The 19,039-nt window shown below is 38.0% G+C and overlaps 1 protein-coding gene across 1 annotated transcript in view; it reads right to left on the minus strand.

The window, feature by feature from the left end:
* Positions 1-4,911: 4,911 nt before the first annotated feature.
* acap3a (ArfGAP with coiled-coil, ankyrin repeat and PH domains 3a) overlaps positions 4,912-19,039 on the minus strand; it is a 177,660-nt gene continuing 163,532 nt past the window's right edge. The window contains 4 exon segments of the mRNA XM_020922243.2: positions 4,912-5,713; positions 16,115-16,176; positions 17,519-17,629; positions 17,943-18,052. Coding sequence (XP_020777902.2) covers positions 5,607-5,713; positions 16,115-16,176; positions 17,519-17,629; positions 17,943-18,052 — 390 coding nt within the window. The 3' untranslated portion in view covers positions 4,912-5,606.

The raw sequence follows: 19,039 nt of genomic DNA on the forward strand, positions 1-19,039 counted from the left end.
ACGGACACGAGTGTGAAATCCAAATAAAACCTGTCCTATTTTAAGAATGTAGGTGATTTCTAATAGTTTAAAGGTCCTACATCAATCAAAATGGACTTGAGGTGTAAGTAGAGTGACCAGACGTCCCTGTTTACCCGGGACAGTCCAAGTTTTGAGCCGTGTGTCCCCTGTCCCAGCAGATTTGTCCCAGTTTTATACAAGAAATGTCCCAGGTGTCCCCATTTTTGACCTGTTTGATCTAAACCAGGACTAAACTGACCTTAAACCAGGACAACATCAGGTGTAAACCAGGACTACATCAGGTCTAAACCAGGACTAAACTGAGTCTAAACCAGGACTACATCAGGTCTAAACCAGGACTAAACTGAGTCTAAACCAGGACTACATCAGGTCTAAACCAGGACTACATCAGGTCTAAACCAGGACTACGTCAGGTCTAAACAGGTCTAAACCAGGACTACGTCAGGTCTAAACCAGGACTAGGTCTAAACCAGGTCTAATCAGGTCTAAACCAGGACTAAGCTGAGTCTAAACCAGGACTACATCAGGTCTAAACCAGGACTACATCAGGTCTAAACCAGGACTACGTCAGGTCTAAACCAGGAAACATCAGGTCTAAACCAGGACTACAGGTCTCAGGTCTAACCAGGTCTAACAGGTCTAAACAGGACTTGTCAGGTCTAAACCAGGACTAGTCAGATCTAAACCAGGACTAAATGAGTCTAAACCAGGTCTACAACAGGTCTAAACCAGGACTACGTCAGGTCTAAACCAGGACTACGTCAGGTCTAAACCAGGACTACGTCAGGTCTAAACCAGACTAAACAGTAAACCAGGACTAAACCAGGACTACATCAGGTCTAAACCAGGACTACATCAGGTCTAAACCAGGACTAAACTGAGTCTAAACCAGGACTAACACAGGAGGTCTAAACCAGGTCTAAATCAGGTCTAAACCAGGACTACATCAGGTCTAAACCAGGACTACATCAGGTCTAAACCAGGACTACATCAGGTCTAAACCAGGACTAAACTGAGTCTAAACCAGGTCTACATCAGGTCTAAACCAGGACTAAACTGATCTTAAACCAGGACTACATCAGGTCTAAACCAGGACTATCACCATTTTTGACTAATCAGATCTCTGCTAACAGTAAAGAGGAGCATAAATTGTCAGTTGTTTAGGAAAAATACAGAGAACTATATTTGCTAATGACCATAAAGCAAAAATAAATAAATAAATAAAAATGCAGTGACAGCAGCTCCTCAGATCATAATTGCTGTGAGAATCCACAATAAACTATTTTACAATTTTATTTATACCAAACATCCTAAAAATCTGGTCACCCTAGCCGGTCACTTAGTTGGAATGTTTTACTTCCTCAAAAACATCTGGAGTTGTGTTTTGTTTCATTCACACGTTTGAGTAGATCTTTTTATTTAGTCTGTCTGTTCATCTCCAAAGATCAAAATACTCTCTTCCACCTTGTGATGTCATGAAGGGTTAGTTTTCAAGTTAACAGACACTTTTGTTTAGTAGAGCAGTTTTGTGTTAAACATGAGTGAATGAAACAAAACACAACAGCCTGCATGTTTTTGATGAGGAAACAACATTATAACATTGAAAAAAGTGAAATACTGACCCTTTAAAGGACAATTAAGTTTAAGATAAAGCTCAATAAGTTTAGTAACGAAACAAAAATAGGATTATGTTTTGGCTTTTATTACCAAATTCATACAAATCAACCAATAAATCTGATTTAGTACAGTATATGTATGAGGACTGAGTATTAATTAGAGCACATTTCCATTCATTCATATTTCTAAGATATTTATCCCCTCACCAAACGACACAGGTCAAAGTTTTTTTGTTTTTTTTTGCATTATAAACTCACTCACAATATTCCTGTATATTTTCTTTATTATTAAATGTAATTGTGATTCTAGTGGTCAGATGAATATCAGATGTTTTCTCAAACTACTAAAGTCAGTCTTTTTCATAAAGCACAAGCTACTTTAAAATGTATTAAGATTTTGTAGCCTTTGTTTTAGTAGTAGTAGTAACAAGTATTAGTAGTCGCAGTAGTAGCAGCAGCAGTAGTAGTAGTTATCACGCAGGTAAATTGGACTCAAATGCAACACAAGTATACAGGCAAATAAAGGACGACCCACAGTTTGTACAGTGCATCACCAGCTCCACCACGAGGGGTAAATCTAAAATGTGCATCTATGTGCTGTCTGGAAAAGGATTTACACGATGCCATTGTTAAAGTATGTACTGGATCATAATACACATACTGATGAGTTAGTACTGCTACACTGAATATACATTTTACACTTGCATTTATAAATTGTACCCATAATCAAATAATCATTTTCTTTAATTAGGTGTAAAACTTGCCACAAGACTGAAGTTTTTTCACATCCTGCCTGTGTGACGTGTGTGATCAATGTGCCCCACAACAACAAGGACAAATAAGCCAGTGTCACACAGAACACCTTTAAAGAACTGGATGAATCTGTATACTTAAAATATTTGAAAAACATTTTCATAATTTAATATATATTTTTTATTTATAATGTAAAGTGTGTTTTTCAATATTAAAGCATTTTTAAAGTAAGATTAACTGAATCGTATCATATGCTATAACAGAAAGCAGACCTGGAGCTATGCAATTTAATTTTATGTGAATTGTGATTGAAAAGACAAAATGATTGACATAGTATGTTTTTAAGCAGAAGGTGTAAAGCATGTTTGGAAGAAAAAGTTGCAAAGTGAAAAATATTAAAGTTAAGTTTGATTGTTATCTGAAAATCTGCATTGTCAATGTTAAAGAAAGGCCAAATGTGTCCTATACATGTCAAGTAAAATCAGATGATATGAAGCATGTAGGTAATAGTTTTTTGTTTTGTTTTTTGTTTTTAAATGACTGTGGCAATTTCAAGATTGTATTAAACTACCATCAGCAGCCATATAAAATTTGTATTGGTACTGGTTAAATTCCTACCAGTATTTCAAAATATAGGTACTTTTCCAGTGCATTTCTCCATATCAGTATAACACTACAGCACAGGCCTTTTGATATGAGTCCTTCTCTGTGTACTACAGATGAGGTCCTGCTGTGTCTGCAGCTTCAACCAAAAGCTCTCCGTCTTTTTGTCTGTTTGTTTGGCTCTAAGAACTTCATTCACACTTTTCTGAACACTTCACATTCTCTTCTGATAGTCTTCCTTGCTGTTGAAAGGTTGCTGCAGCTCCTTTTACTTGCTCCATGTGATTAGGGTGACCAGATGAGATTGGCTCGAGTGGAGTAATAGTAATAGTAGTAGTAGTAGTAGTAGTAGTAGTAGTAGTAGTAGTAGTAGTAGTAGTAGTAGATTTGTGAAGTTCCCAAAAATTTACAGCGATGAATTACAAAACAGGTGAGAGTTTTTCCTTTGACCACAAGATGGCGGTGACGTGCTGCAAAACTCCAATAAGACAAACGGGCAAACGTTTATTTGATCAAATCTTTATCAGAATCTCTCCATTGAGATATATTACATTTGTGCTCCTACAGCATGTAAACAAAAAGCACAACATTACGTAGTGGTACAGCCAATCACAATAAAATACAAAGAGAAAGACTATGCCAGCAAAGTCAATACAGACACAGAAAAGAAAAAAACATGGATTTGTTAAGGATATTATATTGAAAACGAGGCATGCATTTTAGTTTTAATGTAACAGATAATCCTTCCACAGATGAGACATGGTCAAAAACAAGAAACATTCAAGTGCTTTGAGAGATCCTAACAATACAAAAATACAATGTTTTACTATGGCTAAAAGAGGAAGAGACCAGCAATTCCCCCAAATGAATGAATGTAATTATAATGAACAGACAGCTACAGATGCTCACATGTTGTGTATTGTATCAAGTGAGTTTGCACTTGTTATTGAGTGTGTTTTCATGAGCTCAAGTATCCTGGTTATGAGTCTTATCCCAGTTCTGACAGTATTCTGGATGTGGTGTTTACATGCGCCAAGAGAAACCAGGATACTCATGTCCCTGTGTACATGCACCGTCAGAGTATCCGGGATATTTAAAGTGGTTGCTATGGTGAGGAGCTAAACATGTAGTAAATTTATTAAGCCTCTAGACGCCACTGTCGACTTAAGTTGACCAGATGCCACTCTGAATAAAGCAGACGATTTTGCCAAATAGGATATCTAATTTCATTCAAGCTAAATAAGGTCTAAACCAGGTCTGAACCAGGACTAAACCAAGACTGAACCAAGACTGAACCAGGACTGAACCAGGACTGAACCAGGACTGAACCAGGACTGAACCAGGTCTGAACCAGGATGAAAACAGGATTAAATCAGGACTAAACCAGGACTAAGACGTCAAAATCAAACGTTTTAGGAAAAAAACCCTGGTGCCTAAAGGGTTAACTTATGGCATTTTAACAGGTTCCTAACAACAAAAAAGAAAACAAAGATTCTAGTCAGAACATAAGACTGTGGAGCTCTGTCACAGCTTCAGTAACAGGTGTTTTTAACCGTTAAAAAAGATGACAGAGTGTCACACAAACCACCACAGAAATGAGCCTGGGGTTAAAAGGCGGCTGTATTAAGCAGTAGACTGCTTTATTTTGTAGTACTTTAGTATAAAATATTATACTATTAGATTAATATTTTGTTGTTGTTTTGGTAAGTAACTACTCCTACCATTTTTGTTATTTGAGGTCACACGTGCTCAGTACAGCACCAGTGTTGAGAAATCAGGATACTCTCAGGAAAAAAAAAAAAAAAACAGTGAGAGTATCCCAATTTCTCCTAACTGGTATACTAGTTTATCCAGGATACTGCGTGTACATGGACACTCACACAACTGGAATACTCAAAAAACCCGATCATAAGCGGGATACTCGAACTCATGTAAACACACTCAATGGAGTTTAAGTCACAGAAACATGTATTTGTTTAGTAAAGAAGTGGCATGTCAATCACTGTGTAACATTTCTGTTGGGAATAGGTCCACCACCAGTTTGTCTCCATGGAGATGTTGTTGCTTACCTGTAATGTTCCTTTTTGCATGTACAGTTTGAAGGACACAAGAAAGAGAATGTTGGACTGTGTAAAATTAGTTGTTTGTTTGAACTGTTTTTATGGATCTATCTTGTATTTTTTCCACAAAGAATGCATTGAAAAAAAAAAAAAAAATGCATTCTTTCTGCCATCTGGTTTGTATCACTACAGATCTGACCTGTACCTCTGGGATGTCGTCTCCATGGAGATTGTTAAATTTAATGTCATATTGTGAAACATCCTAAGCAAAGCAATAACATTTATTTATCTAATCGTATATTTGAACTGGGACAAAGCACATGAATAAATAGGCAAAGTGTAAAAGAATACCAACAATAATCTCCATGGAGACAAGCAACTGACTCGCCAACAGAAAAGTTCCATAGCGCACCTTTAAATCAAATCAGAGAGAACAAAGTGTTGTTTTTCTCGTGTTCCTGGTTGGCTGTGATGGCAAGTGCAAAACATAACGCCAGGATCCTCCACGCTAAGCCCAAGTGTTTCTCTTCTCTTTGGTCCTGTGGTTCCTGGACTACCTGAAGGAGTGTCTGAAGTGCACGCTCCTCCGCTTGAGCTTCTCCGGGTTGTGTGACGCCATGTGGGAGAATTCTTTGAAGATATCGACGTACGTGGCATCTCCTGTGATCAAAACAACAACGTGGATATTAAAAAAACCTGTAGACATTTTTTTTTTGAGCAAACTATGTCTCGCCCCAGTACAAATATAATGTTTAAGTAGCTGTTGAGGTTAAATAAGTCTGCTGTGTACTGTCTGCATCTGATAAAAAAAAAACTCTGAATGTGATGAATAACTTTGAACCACAGCAAAATGTTTAAAAGTTCTGTTTTCCAAAAATCAGGTACAGCACTTTTAAGAATGTGCTCTTAAGATTTAGGGCACTCACACTACACCTTCTGGTCCGTGAGCGCATCCTTCGGAAAATATACTATATATATTTTGTGACTATTAGTGTTGCAGGCATGTAGAATTTAATGATGTGATAATCTCAGATGGAGAGAAGGAGCCTTTATAATTCTGTAGCAGGGGTCTCCAACCTTTTTCCTCTGGGGAGCTGCCTTTACAAAACAAAAATGCAAAAGAGCTACCAGTTTTAGAGGTCGCAAGAAATTATACAGCTAAATGATATAATGGCACAATGGAAATAGGCATCTGATTAAGCAAATCTGAGTTAATCAGCACAGTATGTATAATTCATTAAATCCCTTGGCCAGTGGTGTAGAGGGGATTTTTTAAGTGGGGGTACACAGGGGTACAGGACTAAACCAGGACTGAACGAGAACTAAACCAGGACCAAACCAGGACTAAACCAGGACTAAACCAGGACTAAACCAGGACTAAACCAGGACTACACCAGGACTAAACCAGGATAACTAAACCAGGTCTAAACCAGGACTAAACCAGGTCTAAACCAGGACTAAACTAGAACTGAACCATGTCCGAACTAGGACTAAACCAGGATTAATCTTGGACATAAGACTGAGAGAGAACCCTGAGCCCGTGGAGCAGTTTGTTCGCAAAGTGTCATCAGGGGACGGCTGCACACCCCTGGTTTAGTTCTGGTTCAGTTCTAGTTCAGGCCTGGTTTAGTCCTGGTTTAATCCTGGTTTAATCCTGGTTTAATCCTGGTTTAGTCCTGGTTTAGTCCTGTTTTTGTCCTGGTTTATTCCCAGTTTATTTCTGGTTTAGTCCTATTTTAATCCTGTTTTAGTCCTCTTTCAGTCCTGGTCTCATGTCACTATAAGACAGTACTGCAGATTTCACGACAGTACTGCAGATTTTGACATTTAAGTTGTAGCTATTTTATATTTGTTATTTCTTTATATCTCTGGAAAAGTGGGTGGACGGCGTACTCCCGCATACCACACCCAGTACACCCCTGTCCTTTGCGAGTTACTTGGATGGAGGTAGAGAGCTACTAGTATCTCCCAAGCTTCAGGTTAGAGACCCCTGCTCTATAGAAAAGAAATATACAAACTCATAATCCACAAATACTGAAGCATATCATTATTCGTTAGGACTTTTCTCCACAAAGTTGCATATTTATTTAAAGGTGCACTTACACTTGCACAATGGAATCGTGCTCCTTTCAACTGACATAGATCAGGTCTTTGGTGTTGAATAATAGCACCACTTTCGAGAGCTTTTGGAAACTACTTCACTTGTGTTTATCTATACAGACAGAGAAGATGTTGAACTTTGTGCCAGTTTTGTTTCATATGAACCATAAACTAGGTCAACAAATTGGTAATCTGACCGTTAAACTCCGAATTCCACCACAGAATTCTGACCTGTGCTCCCGCTCAGGAGGATTCAAGACTGTCGTGATGTCGGCTGGTCAAAACATCTTTTATATGAGTGCAAATAAGCGTCTGATTTTATGAATGGAGCAGGCACAACGACACCGGTCACCATGGGGATCTGCGTTTTTAAACTTGACGGGCTTTCCTCTCGTCGTTTCCGTGGTAACGCTTGAATTTAGGCGCACTACAAAAGCATTTGAACCTTTTGTGTCCCGTGAGAGCGCTCAGGATAAGGCTAATTAGAAAAGTGACCCAACATTCCAGGATTGTGAGCTGATTTTTTACAGTCTAAAAAATGTGAAAAACCGAAGTGGTTCATTTCAAACTGTTTGCAGTGGTCCAAACATATTCCACACTTTCTTAACAGACTTGTAGTGTCCTCGTTATTCAATATGATGAGTTTATAAGCTCTTTTACAACTTTCAGAGGCCAGAGCAGAGTTATGTCATCACAGCAGTTATTCCTGGTTCGCAGTCAATAAAAATGCTTTATATTTATCAGAGGCAGACAGCACATAATGATCCAATTTTGACCTTAAGAGATGCTTTTACAATAGATGCATCAAGAATTTCGTACTTCCGGTCATTGCGCAGTGCATACTGGGAAAGATTTTCTGAAAAAGTGAGCATGATTTCCCAGTGGGATGCGTCTATTGACAAGTCTTTTCTAGTCTTTTGAACCATATCACTTTTGTTTCTGGTTGTGATATTGTCATATTTTAGTTTTGGGATTCAGACATCGTAATTGTGGTTGTTGGATCTTAACAGCAGAAAACGGCTCGAGAATCAGATGTGTGTGACTGCAAACCTCCGTTCAAACTGTTTCCCTTCCCAACGGAATTGAAAAATAGTGAAAGGTGAAGGCGATGGGCAGTACTGATCCACGTGAAGGACCAAAAAGGAAACCTTTGGCTGCCTGAGAAATCATCCCGAGTTTGCAGCGAACATTTTGTATGTGGAGCCAATCAAAGCTGGATCCCGTTTGTTAAGTGAAAGGTACAAAATACAAACAGGCTGAGCTGCACTTTCTTGTTCTTGTGGTTTTATAGCAACATCACGTCTTGGTCTCTTTGCTGTGGAAGGTGTTTCTTGGTGAACAGCTGGTGACTTTCGCTTTGGCGTTGACTTTTAAAAATTCGTAACCAAGGTTGAGTGAGGGATTTTGCTTTGATGGCGCTCCACATACAAAATGTTTGCTGCAAACTCGGGATGATTAGTTTTCGATTTTATGTTTAAATGAATAATGGGAAAAAAAAAACAGATAACGGCCTGTTTCTGTGACTTAAACTGCAACACTGGACTTTTGTGCCACATAAAAACCAGGACTCAGTCTTGGTCTGGTCCCAGTCTCAGTCCCAGTCTGGTCCCAGTCTCACTCCTAAACTAGAACTAAACCAGGACTGAACCAGGAGTGTCGTGACTGGCCCAAAGGTGGGCCCGTGTAGACTGTCTGATGATCAGGAAACCGGGATCAGACCGGGACTGAGACCGGTTTAGACCTGGTTTAGTACTGGTTCAATTCTGGTTTAGACTTGGTTTAATCCTGTTTTAGTTTTAGTTCTATTTTAATCCTGGTTCAGTCCAGCATCGTCTAAATCATGGAAACGGGTAAACGTCCTTTATCCGTTTTTTTCCATTATTCATTTAAATACAAAATCGAAAACTGAATAAACAAATCATTATCGGTTTTGTTTTTTGCTTTCTTATTTTTGGTTTTATTTTCAAAAACGAATGAACCAATGATACACGGATTGTTCTGAAAGAGTTTTAATATACACTGGATGTTATTTTGCGCGGCGTCTTCTCTCAGATCCTCTCTCGTCCCAAAATATATTCTAATCTCTCCGTACTACATGCATATTCAAACGCATCATTTATAGTCTAGTGCCTGCAATGAATTCATAATCACGCCCTGCAAAAACCATGTCCTTGTCTTATAGTTAATACATGAAGCAAGAAGAGCGATGGTTTTTGGAATGAAGAAGAAGAAGTAAAAGATACGAAAAAACAGCACAAGAGAAGTTAGGGTAAAGTTACATATAGAGTTTATTTTGAGAAAAACACGGAGGAGATCTTGAAACAAAAGCATAGTCAGTGTTAGTTTGCAAAGATAGTTTTACAGGAAGTTGTACAGATAAGAGTCAGACAGGTGGAAATAGGAGACCGCATGTTAGGAGCAAGCAGATAGATAGATAGAATAGCTTATTTATGTACACAAGTTTATGTTGACATCCCCCTGAACAGCCGTTTTGGTCCATGATAACATCGAGTTATAAAAAAAACAAACCACAATATAAGAACACAAAGGATAGAAAGTAGTACAGTGTGCAAATTATCCTTCTTCTTGGCTAAAATCGTGTTTCGTTTTGCTCGTTGGCCACTGTGGGTTTTCTCTATCGAACGTTTGAAGGCAACTCAAACTTTATCTGAACATACTGTCATTTAAAGATGCATTGTGTAACTTTTCTGGTGGATTTTTGGATGTTATTGCTTTGTCTGGAATGTTTCACAGTATGGGATTGTATTGACCAAACTAGACCAAGTTACAGGTCAGGATCTGTGGAGAGGAGACCCCGCTCACTATCAGGATGCTTGTTTTTTCTAGGTATAAGTGTGACTGAATAAATGTAAGGTAGAGATGTTTAATGTCATACTGTGGAACATTCCAGGCTGAGCAATGACATTTCCATAGAACCAAGTAGGCAATTGACTCCCAACCAAAAAGCTGCTGTTGTGGAAAAAAATATGTATTTCTTGATGAAAAATTATTTATCTATTTGCGAAGCCCGATGAGTTTTTGGAAGACAGACAAAAGTTTATTGTTGCTGCTTGTTACAGCAGATATGGACAGGGCCTAAGTCTGTCCTGTTCAGAGACCAACAGCCTCTCCTCAATCTCTCGCCAGTCAAAAGTTTTAGAACGCCCTAATTTTTCCAGTTATTTATTGAAATTCAAGTCGTGCAAGTCGAATGAAGAGCTTGAAATGGTGCGAAGGTAAGAACCGAACAGACAGAGGTTAAAAAAAAGATAAAAGATACAAAACTCAAGTCCAAGTTCTGCCAAAACGACCTCAGGAGATGATGGTGAACTCGAAAACGTGGAGTGTCCAGCAGCACAGTGTCCAGACTTAAACCCCATGGAGCTGGTTTGGGATGAACTGGACAGAAGAGTGAAGCAACCTACAAGTGCCACACATTTATGGAAATTTCTGCAACAGACTTGGGAAGAACTTTCTGAACAATATTTGATTTCTGAAGTGTGTTCAGCTGTTATATCTGCCAAAGGTGGACACTTTCACAAATCAAACATTTAGAATATGTTTTGGTCGACAGTAAACAGTAAAAAACTCGAAAAAGTGTGGTGTTCTAAAACTTTTGAACAGTAGTGTAAGTTAGCACAAGCCTGTGAAACAAAAGTCACTCTGCTTTGATATGTACTGTATGTAATTAGCATTTCTGTATAAATACTCAGAGGTCAGATGCTCGGAAGGGAGATGAAGAGAAGTGGTAACTGGAGAGAGGAGACTGAGGACAATCTGTTGGTCTATGGCCACCACAGACCTAGACCCGGTTCATATCTGCTGTAACAAGAATAAACCTTTGTCCGTATTCCAAAAACTCATCGGGCTTCGCAAATGGATTAATTATTTATAGTGAAGACATACTATTTTTTTTCCATAACAGTTACATAAAGCACCTTTAAATGTATTCCATGTTCTATGTTAGGCCTCATTGTAATCTTCTTCTCGTGTTCCTCTCTGCTCTGATCATTTACATTACATCACATTAATATGCAAAATGCAGTAACGTTCTAAATAACATGGAATCGTTCAAATGTATGCGCAGACTTCATGGCCAGTAGAGAGCTTTGTTTATTTATGTGCAAAAATACTGGATTTAATTGAAAGGTCAAGGCAAAATTTACTTTTATGAGCTTAAAGTCGTGTTAGAATGTTGTTACTTCATCAAAAAAACACCCAGAGTTTATTTTTCTCTTTTTGTATCGTTCACACATGTCTGAGTAACCGTTTATTATTAGTCCATCAAGCTCAAAATGCTCTGTTCCAACTCATGATGTCATGAAGAGGTAGTTACAATAGTTACCTTTTACCTTTGGTTCAGCAGGGATTGGCAGTTACTGGGCTGACATTATGCAAATGATTCTAGTGAAGGTTTATGGAGGTTAAAAGCACTTCCTGTATTACCACATGACATCACAAGGTGGAACAGACAACACAGTCTAAATCCGGAGGATATGTGTGTTAAACATGTGTGAATGAAACAAGACTCCACTTTATGTTTAGGAAACAACATTATAACAGAAATCAGAAATATCATAATATAGGCTCTTTGACTCTTTTTACAAATTTTTTGTTTTGTTTTAGTAGAATATGTTTAAAAGGCCCATCTCATGTAAAATAACTCTTTTCACATTGTATCTTCTGCACATATACAAGCACTATTTGGGTTTTGGAACATCCATTACACAATAGTTATGAAATCTTACTGATTTCTTGGAGACAGTCACAGACCAGGAACTATGAAAGCCCGACTATTGCTCATTCCCCCGCCCGTCCTGAGAAAGCACAGGCTCCGCCCTCCAAATGTGACGTAGGCTCTGAGTGAGCCACCCTTCCTCCGCCATCTCAGGGAGGGAGGGGGAGACAGACGTGCACCCTGATAGTGGTAGGAATAAACTTCTAAACTATTGATCATGGAGATACAGGACTTTGAGGAGCACGAAGCTCAAGCACCGCGTCCACATCAGCTGAACATTACTGATTGGTAAAGTATTAATAAACACTAGTAGATAAACTTATTATATAATTTACACTGCAGCGTAGAACAATGAGCTTATGCTGTCACTTTTGTTTAGGTGTTCATGTGGGAATTGTCAGCTGATGTGGAGTGGAGGAGGGGGCGGGTGCGAAGCGCTTTCTGCTACGTCAAACTAGGTGTATCTGCCGCATCATCGTTGCAGCATCTTTAGTTTGTTGTCACGTGGGAGGGTGGGAGAAATACATTGCAATTTGTAAAAAATCGGCCGAATCAATCAAAAAACAACTTTGGTGACATATACAAGGCCCACACATCACTCTTAGAAGGCAGAAAACTCTGAAAAGTTGATTTCGCATGAGATGGACCCTTTAAGTTGTCTTGTCTTAAATGAATCTTTAAAAGTATATTGAAGTTCTAAAATACTAATACTTGTGTACTAATGTCACTAATGTTCTTTGTGACTGGTAATGCTTTGGGTGTATACAGATAAGGTTTAATATTGTATCATGAAATCTGCATCTGATCTTTGGCTTGCACTTATTTCCAACAGTCTAGGTCTTCTTTGGGGGAAAAAAAAATCAGCTGTTCCTGTAATATACATAGATCATTTCAATAAAACCAAATGATCAGTAGGACATTCTCCATTAACAGTCCTTTATAATTATTCATAGGGCCCAAAATAACACTAGAGTCTCCATATTCCTGTATACGTTTGCCTCATAAAGCTCTTGTCACACAGATCTGCATTATTTACATCGCTTTAGATTGTATGTTTAATTCATAAAGTCTCTTTGGGGCAGAGTACAAGCTGCCTTTTAATTGTCATCTCGCGCTCTCCTCATCTATCCTCTGGAAGACTTTATACACTACAAAAATGTGATCTAACATGGCTCTGAATGACCTGAATTCAGAATAGTAGTACTAGTAGTAGCAGTAGCAGTAGTAGTCATAATAGTAGTCATAATAAGGGTCATACCTCTTAAATAACCTCCTTTTTTGTTTTAGGGCCTTTATCATTTAAATTCTTATTGGCAGTAATAGCAGTAGCAGTAGCAGTAGTAAGTAGTAGCAGTGGTGGTAGTAGTAGTAGCAGTAGCAGTCATAGTAGTAGTCGTAGCAGTAGTAGTCATAAAAAAGGACATACCTCCTAAATAAACTCCATTTATTTTACTGTTTTAGGACCTATATTATTTTACTTCTTGTATCTGGCTTACATAGTACCAGTACTAGTAGCAGTAATAGCAGTAGCAGCAGCAGAAGTAAGTAGTAGCAGTGGTACTAATAGTAGTCGTAGCAGTCGTAGCAGTAGTAGTCAATAAAGGTCATACTTCCTGAATAACCTATTTTTTTCTGTTTTAGGACCTATATTATTTAACTTTTTATATCTGGCTTACGTAGTAGTAGTAGTAGTAGTGATAGTAGTGGCAGTGGTAGAAGTAGTAGTAGTAGTAGTAGTAGTCGTACCAGTAGTAGTCATAATAAAGGTCATACCTCCTAAATAACCTCCTTTTTTCTGTTTTAGGACCTGTATTATTTATTTTCTTACATCTGGTTTACATAGTAGTAATAGTAATAGCAGTAGTAGCAGTAGTGGTAGTAATAGCAGTAGTAGTAGTAGTGGTGGTAGTAGTAGCAGTAGTAGTCATAGTAGTAGTCGTAGCAGTAGAAGCGATAATAAAGGCCATAACTCCTAAAAAACCTCCTATTTTTTCAGTTCTTCTTATATTTGGCTTACATAGTAGTAAAAGTAATAGCAGTAGCAGTAGTAGTAGTAGTAGCAGTAGTAGTCATAATAGTAGTCGTAGCAGTAGTAGTAGTCATAATAAAGGTCATACCTCCTAAATAACCTCCTTTTTTGTATATATTAACTTCTTATGTCTTACGTAGTAGTAGCAGTAGTAGCAGTAACAGCTGTAGTAAGTAGTAGTAGCAGTAATAGCAGTAATAGCAGTAGTAAGTAGTAGCAGTAGTAGTAGTCAAAGCAGTAATAGAATAGTCAAAACAAGGGTTATACCTCCTAAATAACCTCCTTCTTTTTTTTTTTTTTTTTTTTCTGTTTTAGGAACTATAACTTCATTAACTTCTAATATCTGGCTTATGTAGTAGTAGTAGTAGCAGTAATAGTAGTAGCAGCAGCAGTAGTCATAGTAGTAGTCATAGCAGTAGTATAATATCAGTAGTCATAATAAGGGTCATACTTCCTAAATAACCTCAATTTTTTGTTTTAGGACCCTTATTATTTAACTTCTTACATCTGGCTTAGTAGCAGTAATAGCAGTAGCAGTGGTATTAGTAGTAGTAGTAGTAGTAGTAGTAGTAGTAGTAGTAGTAGTAGTAGTAGTGGTAGTAATAGTAGCAGCAGCATCATAAACAGTAGTCATAGCGAATCATAGTAGTTTAAGTAGTACTAAGTAGGTAGCAGTAGTGGCAACATTAGTAATAGTTCATTTATTATAAGTACTAGTAGCAGCAGTAATCTTGTAGTAGTAGTCACATGCAGTACCTTTAAAAATATTCAGAATTCAAGTCATTTTGCCTCATATAGATGTCATTTTTTGCAGTGCAGCTGTTCTAGTTGCATCGGTACACAGAGTAACGTGGGTATTACATTATTTATCATCACCAACAGTCAAATATTCACATGAAGGTTTCAGAAAGAAGTAAAAAAAACAAAACATGCTCTTTAAACAACAACAACACACCCCACCTATACAAGAGACATCAGAGAGACACCAAAACATGTACACCTCCTAGATTTACAGTAGTGCATGTCACAAAGAGTGTCGTTTATCAAAAAGTCATTTCCTGAAGTTATTGTTTTTCTGTATAAACAAAGTGTGGCTTGCTCTCGTATTAAGAACACCGTCGTTTTGAATTTAAATGTTGAGTAAAATAAATAGCCTTTAAAAAAATACCATCTGCATCCAACGTAATACAAAAGATACAGCTCGTCTCCCTGTACTTAAATAATCATTGCACTATTGCTCCTGGCGTTTCTTCGTACGTAAAACAACAAAAACGTGTGTAGTTAATGTACAATAGGGTTCAAACTACTGCTAAAAAAAAGTGCATTTGTAGTTTCAGTTTAGCCTCGTGAGCCTCAAGTCCTCCACAGTGGAATTTCATTATAAAAAAGGTGAATACTACTCGTAAATAAGCTCAACAGAGGGTGAATTATCAAAGAATTTTTACCTATTTCCCTCTTCGATTTATTCAATTACAAGTGTTTGGATTGCTCTCAAAACCCCTTATAAAAATGGGATTCCTTTCTGTTACACCTCTCCACAGATCTGACCTGTAGCTTAGTAATTTATTTTGAAAAGTCTACTGAAAAATGAAAGCAAATTTTACTTCCAGAACCAATCTTCACCCGCTTTTGTAGCTCAAAAAGTAGTGAATGCATCAAAGAATTGGCTGAACTGTTCTACCGATGATTAAATCCAATGACGCATTAATTAATCGAGCCTAATACAACATTTTTTTGGCAATGATGTGTATATTTTTGCATCGTTTCTGCTGACATCTTTAGTTTTGATTCTCCTGAGAGGTTTTAGTGACTGTGGACTGGACCTATGTAGACACGTTGCTGGTTTTCAAATGATATCACGACAGATACACTAATAAATTTAACGTAAAATTCTCAATATCTTTCTTTCTACAGTTTTTGATTCAGTTTTATTCCTGGTCCAATAAAAAACATCCTCATATTAACATTTCACTTGCATAGAACGTTGCGATATCACCCGAAACCCAGCTTTCTGCAAGCTCTAAAAAGCAAGTAGGCGGTGGTATGTACAGAGCGCCCCCTACACTGTGCTGCTGCTGCTGCTGCTGCTGGAGGTGGAGGTGTTGGAGCTAGCACTGGGCTATGTGGATGCAGATAAACTCCTGAATGCACTTCCTGTACTGCTGCTCTGTGGGGCTGGTGACGGGGTATTGACCTGGCTGACCGAGGGGTCCCTCCGCCTCACGCATCTCGTCATTCATCCGAGACAGACGCAGCCTAAACACAGAGAAAACAGAATATGTGCAGTTAGAAAACAACGACTTAGTTATATACAGTGGTCAATAAATAAGATTTCAAAGGCACATATTACATTCTTTTCTAATCTCTGTTGTTTCCTCATCACAAACAGACCTGGGTTGTTGTTTTGTTACATTCACACATGTTGAACACACAAACCCTGCAGATTTAGGTGAAGTTCTCTCAAAATGAGAACACTCTGTTCCACCTTATGTGCTTTAATGCAGTGGTCCCCAACCTTTTTTGTGCCACTGACCAGTTTTATATCCAACAATATTTCACGGACCGGAGGGGGTTTGGGGGGGTGCCCCCTCCTCCCATACTCCTCCATGTATGGGAAGAAGTGCGATGCGTGGTGGTTAAATCCAGGCTAAATCCTGGTTTAGTCCTTTTTTAGACCTTGTTTTACTTCTATTTTTAGACCTATTTTAGACCTGGTTTAGACCTGGTTTAGACCTGGTTTAGACCTGGTATAGACCTGGTATAGACCTGGTTTAGTCCTGGTTTAGTGGTTTGGGTGGCGTATGGAAGAACAACAACATCCACTAAACTCAGTTTCAGCTGCTTCTCTCTGGTCGGAGGCTTTTAGTCCCAAGAACTAGAACAAACCATAAATCGTAATCTATTTATCTATTGATTTTAGTACGTTTGTCTTGGAAAAATCATTTATTTTTATATATTTAATATTTATTGTGATCTTAGTCAAGCGTGATGGATGAATTTAATTAATTGTTTATGGAACAAAACCATTCTGCACTGGAGCACTGTAACACTTTATTTAGTAATTGTGTTTTGATACGTGTTTATTGTACATGTGGATGAATGAAATGTGAAATGTGGGACCTGCCTCTCAAATCTGCAAAACAAATTTACCTACGGGTACGAATAAAGCAACCTAACCTAATCAAACATGTGTGAGTGGAACAAAACACAACTGCAGGTATGTTTTTGATGACTTAAATTTCATGGCTTAATATACGACCTATAAGACGGGGTTGCTGACTTTATTCTTACAAATCAAGTATATTTTGCGTTCTTCCCTGTACAAGCAGCATTTTGTGACTGGATCAGAGAGAATACTGACAACATCTACATACAAATAAAAGTATTTGATCAAAGTAAGAGCCGTGATCAGCTCTAGGATTGACTGTGTCCCTGACTCACTTCACCCACTGTCCACAAAAAGTTACAAACATCCACTAATGTATATAAATGTAGTATAGCTTAGAAAGAATATGTAAATACTATATTCATATCACGTTTTTTGTGTGTCGATAATAACACATTTTGTTATTGTTAAAATTACAGCGTGACTCCTTACAGTGTGACTATATCAGCGTTGGCCTGCTGCACTGCGATGCTCAGAGGGTCCTGTCCATCATCGTCCTCGTCGTTCTGGGTCGCTCCTCTTTTCAGGAATAAACAAACCTGCCTAAAAACACAGTGAAGCAAAATAGTACACTTTAAAAATACATGTGTACTGCAATGTCTTTTGGCAGATGCACAGAGTAGGAGGTGGAAGAATTTCTGGATTTTTACATAGTTCAATATCTCTATAAAAATAACTTTTGTTGCACTTAACCTTCTAAACTATGCTGATAAAACTGTGTTGAGCAAACAGCAAAAAAGCACTATCTAGAAAAGTGAAATGACTTAAATTAGGAACATTTTATTTTATTTAAGCAGATAAAAAATTGATAAAATGTTCTTAATTCAAGTCGTTTAACTTAAGAATTCTAACTCACCCTGTGTGACCCAGATATGTGGCGTGGTGCAGAGGTCCTCTCCCTCTCGAGTCTTTTTGGTTCACGTCAGCAGCGTTTTGTAACAAGAATTCACAGGCGATCAGTGAGCCCTGCGACAAAACAACACCAAGCAACGGGCAGATTCAGACAACGAGAAGGACACTGAAAAACACAGGATCTAGTACAAGTTGAAATGAAAATAGATTTAAGTTTTGGATTTTTTTGTTCAGATTTGACTGCTTATACCTACACCTATTTATATTTAATTTCAGACTACATTCAATTAGGAAAATAAGCTCTTCAATCTTGAAAATGATGAGCTTTGAACGGTTCATTCTCATCATTAGCTTAGACAAAGTAGTGTGCATTTGAGGTTTGAAAGCTTAAAAAGCTTTCATCTAACTCCTATCCCCCACCCACTTTTCCATACTTGCTTATAAAAACAGACTCTGGGTTAAACACCGGATTCAAAAATCGTAACAATGTGACTATGAAGAGGCGGGGGCTCTCATTTCTGCACATTTGAACAGGTAATCAACAGTCATGTCCTGTTTTTATTATGAAGATGTTTTAGGCAGATGTTGAAGCTTACAATGAACAAAGTGTAAACTAGCTCTCTACATGTGTTGTATTTTAATAACATGTTCGTCAAAAGTATAGTCTGTGTTCTTTAAACATGTTAGAAAAGTGCTGCTGTTGTCTTGTTACTGTATTTTTCGGACTATAAGTTGCACTTTTTTTCATGGTTTGGGTGTTTCCTGTGACTTATACTCCAGTGCGACTTATATATGAAAATGTTCACACTGACAGCCGCGAGAGGCTCTAGGCCAGGCATGTCCAAACTATGGTCCATGGGCCAAACGCGGCCATCAGACAAATTTTTCTTGACCCTCAGGCTTCCAGGTGATTTGGCCCAAATTACCTTGCATCAATACAAAAATGTACTTTTTACTGCAAGTTTTTTTTGAAACTCTACTTTGATAAAGCTAATATTAAGCTCCAGTCTACGGCCCTTGATCAGCCCTCTGCTTCGTCGGTGTTTAGACATGTGGCCCTTGATGAAAAAAGTTTGGACACCCCTGTTCATGTGTCAGTAT

Source organism: Boleophthalmus pectinirostris, unplaced genomic scaffold, assembly GCF_026225935.1.
Source record: "Boleophthalmus pectinirostris isolate CB_2022bp ecotype Guang Dong unplaced genomic scaffold, ASM2622593v1 HiC_scaffold_8, whole genome shotgun sequence".
Taxonomy (NCBI): domain Eukaryota; kingdom Metazoa; phylum Chordata; class Actinopteri; order Gobiiformes; family Gobiidae; genus Boleophthalmus; species Boleophthalmus pectinirostris.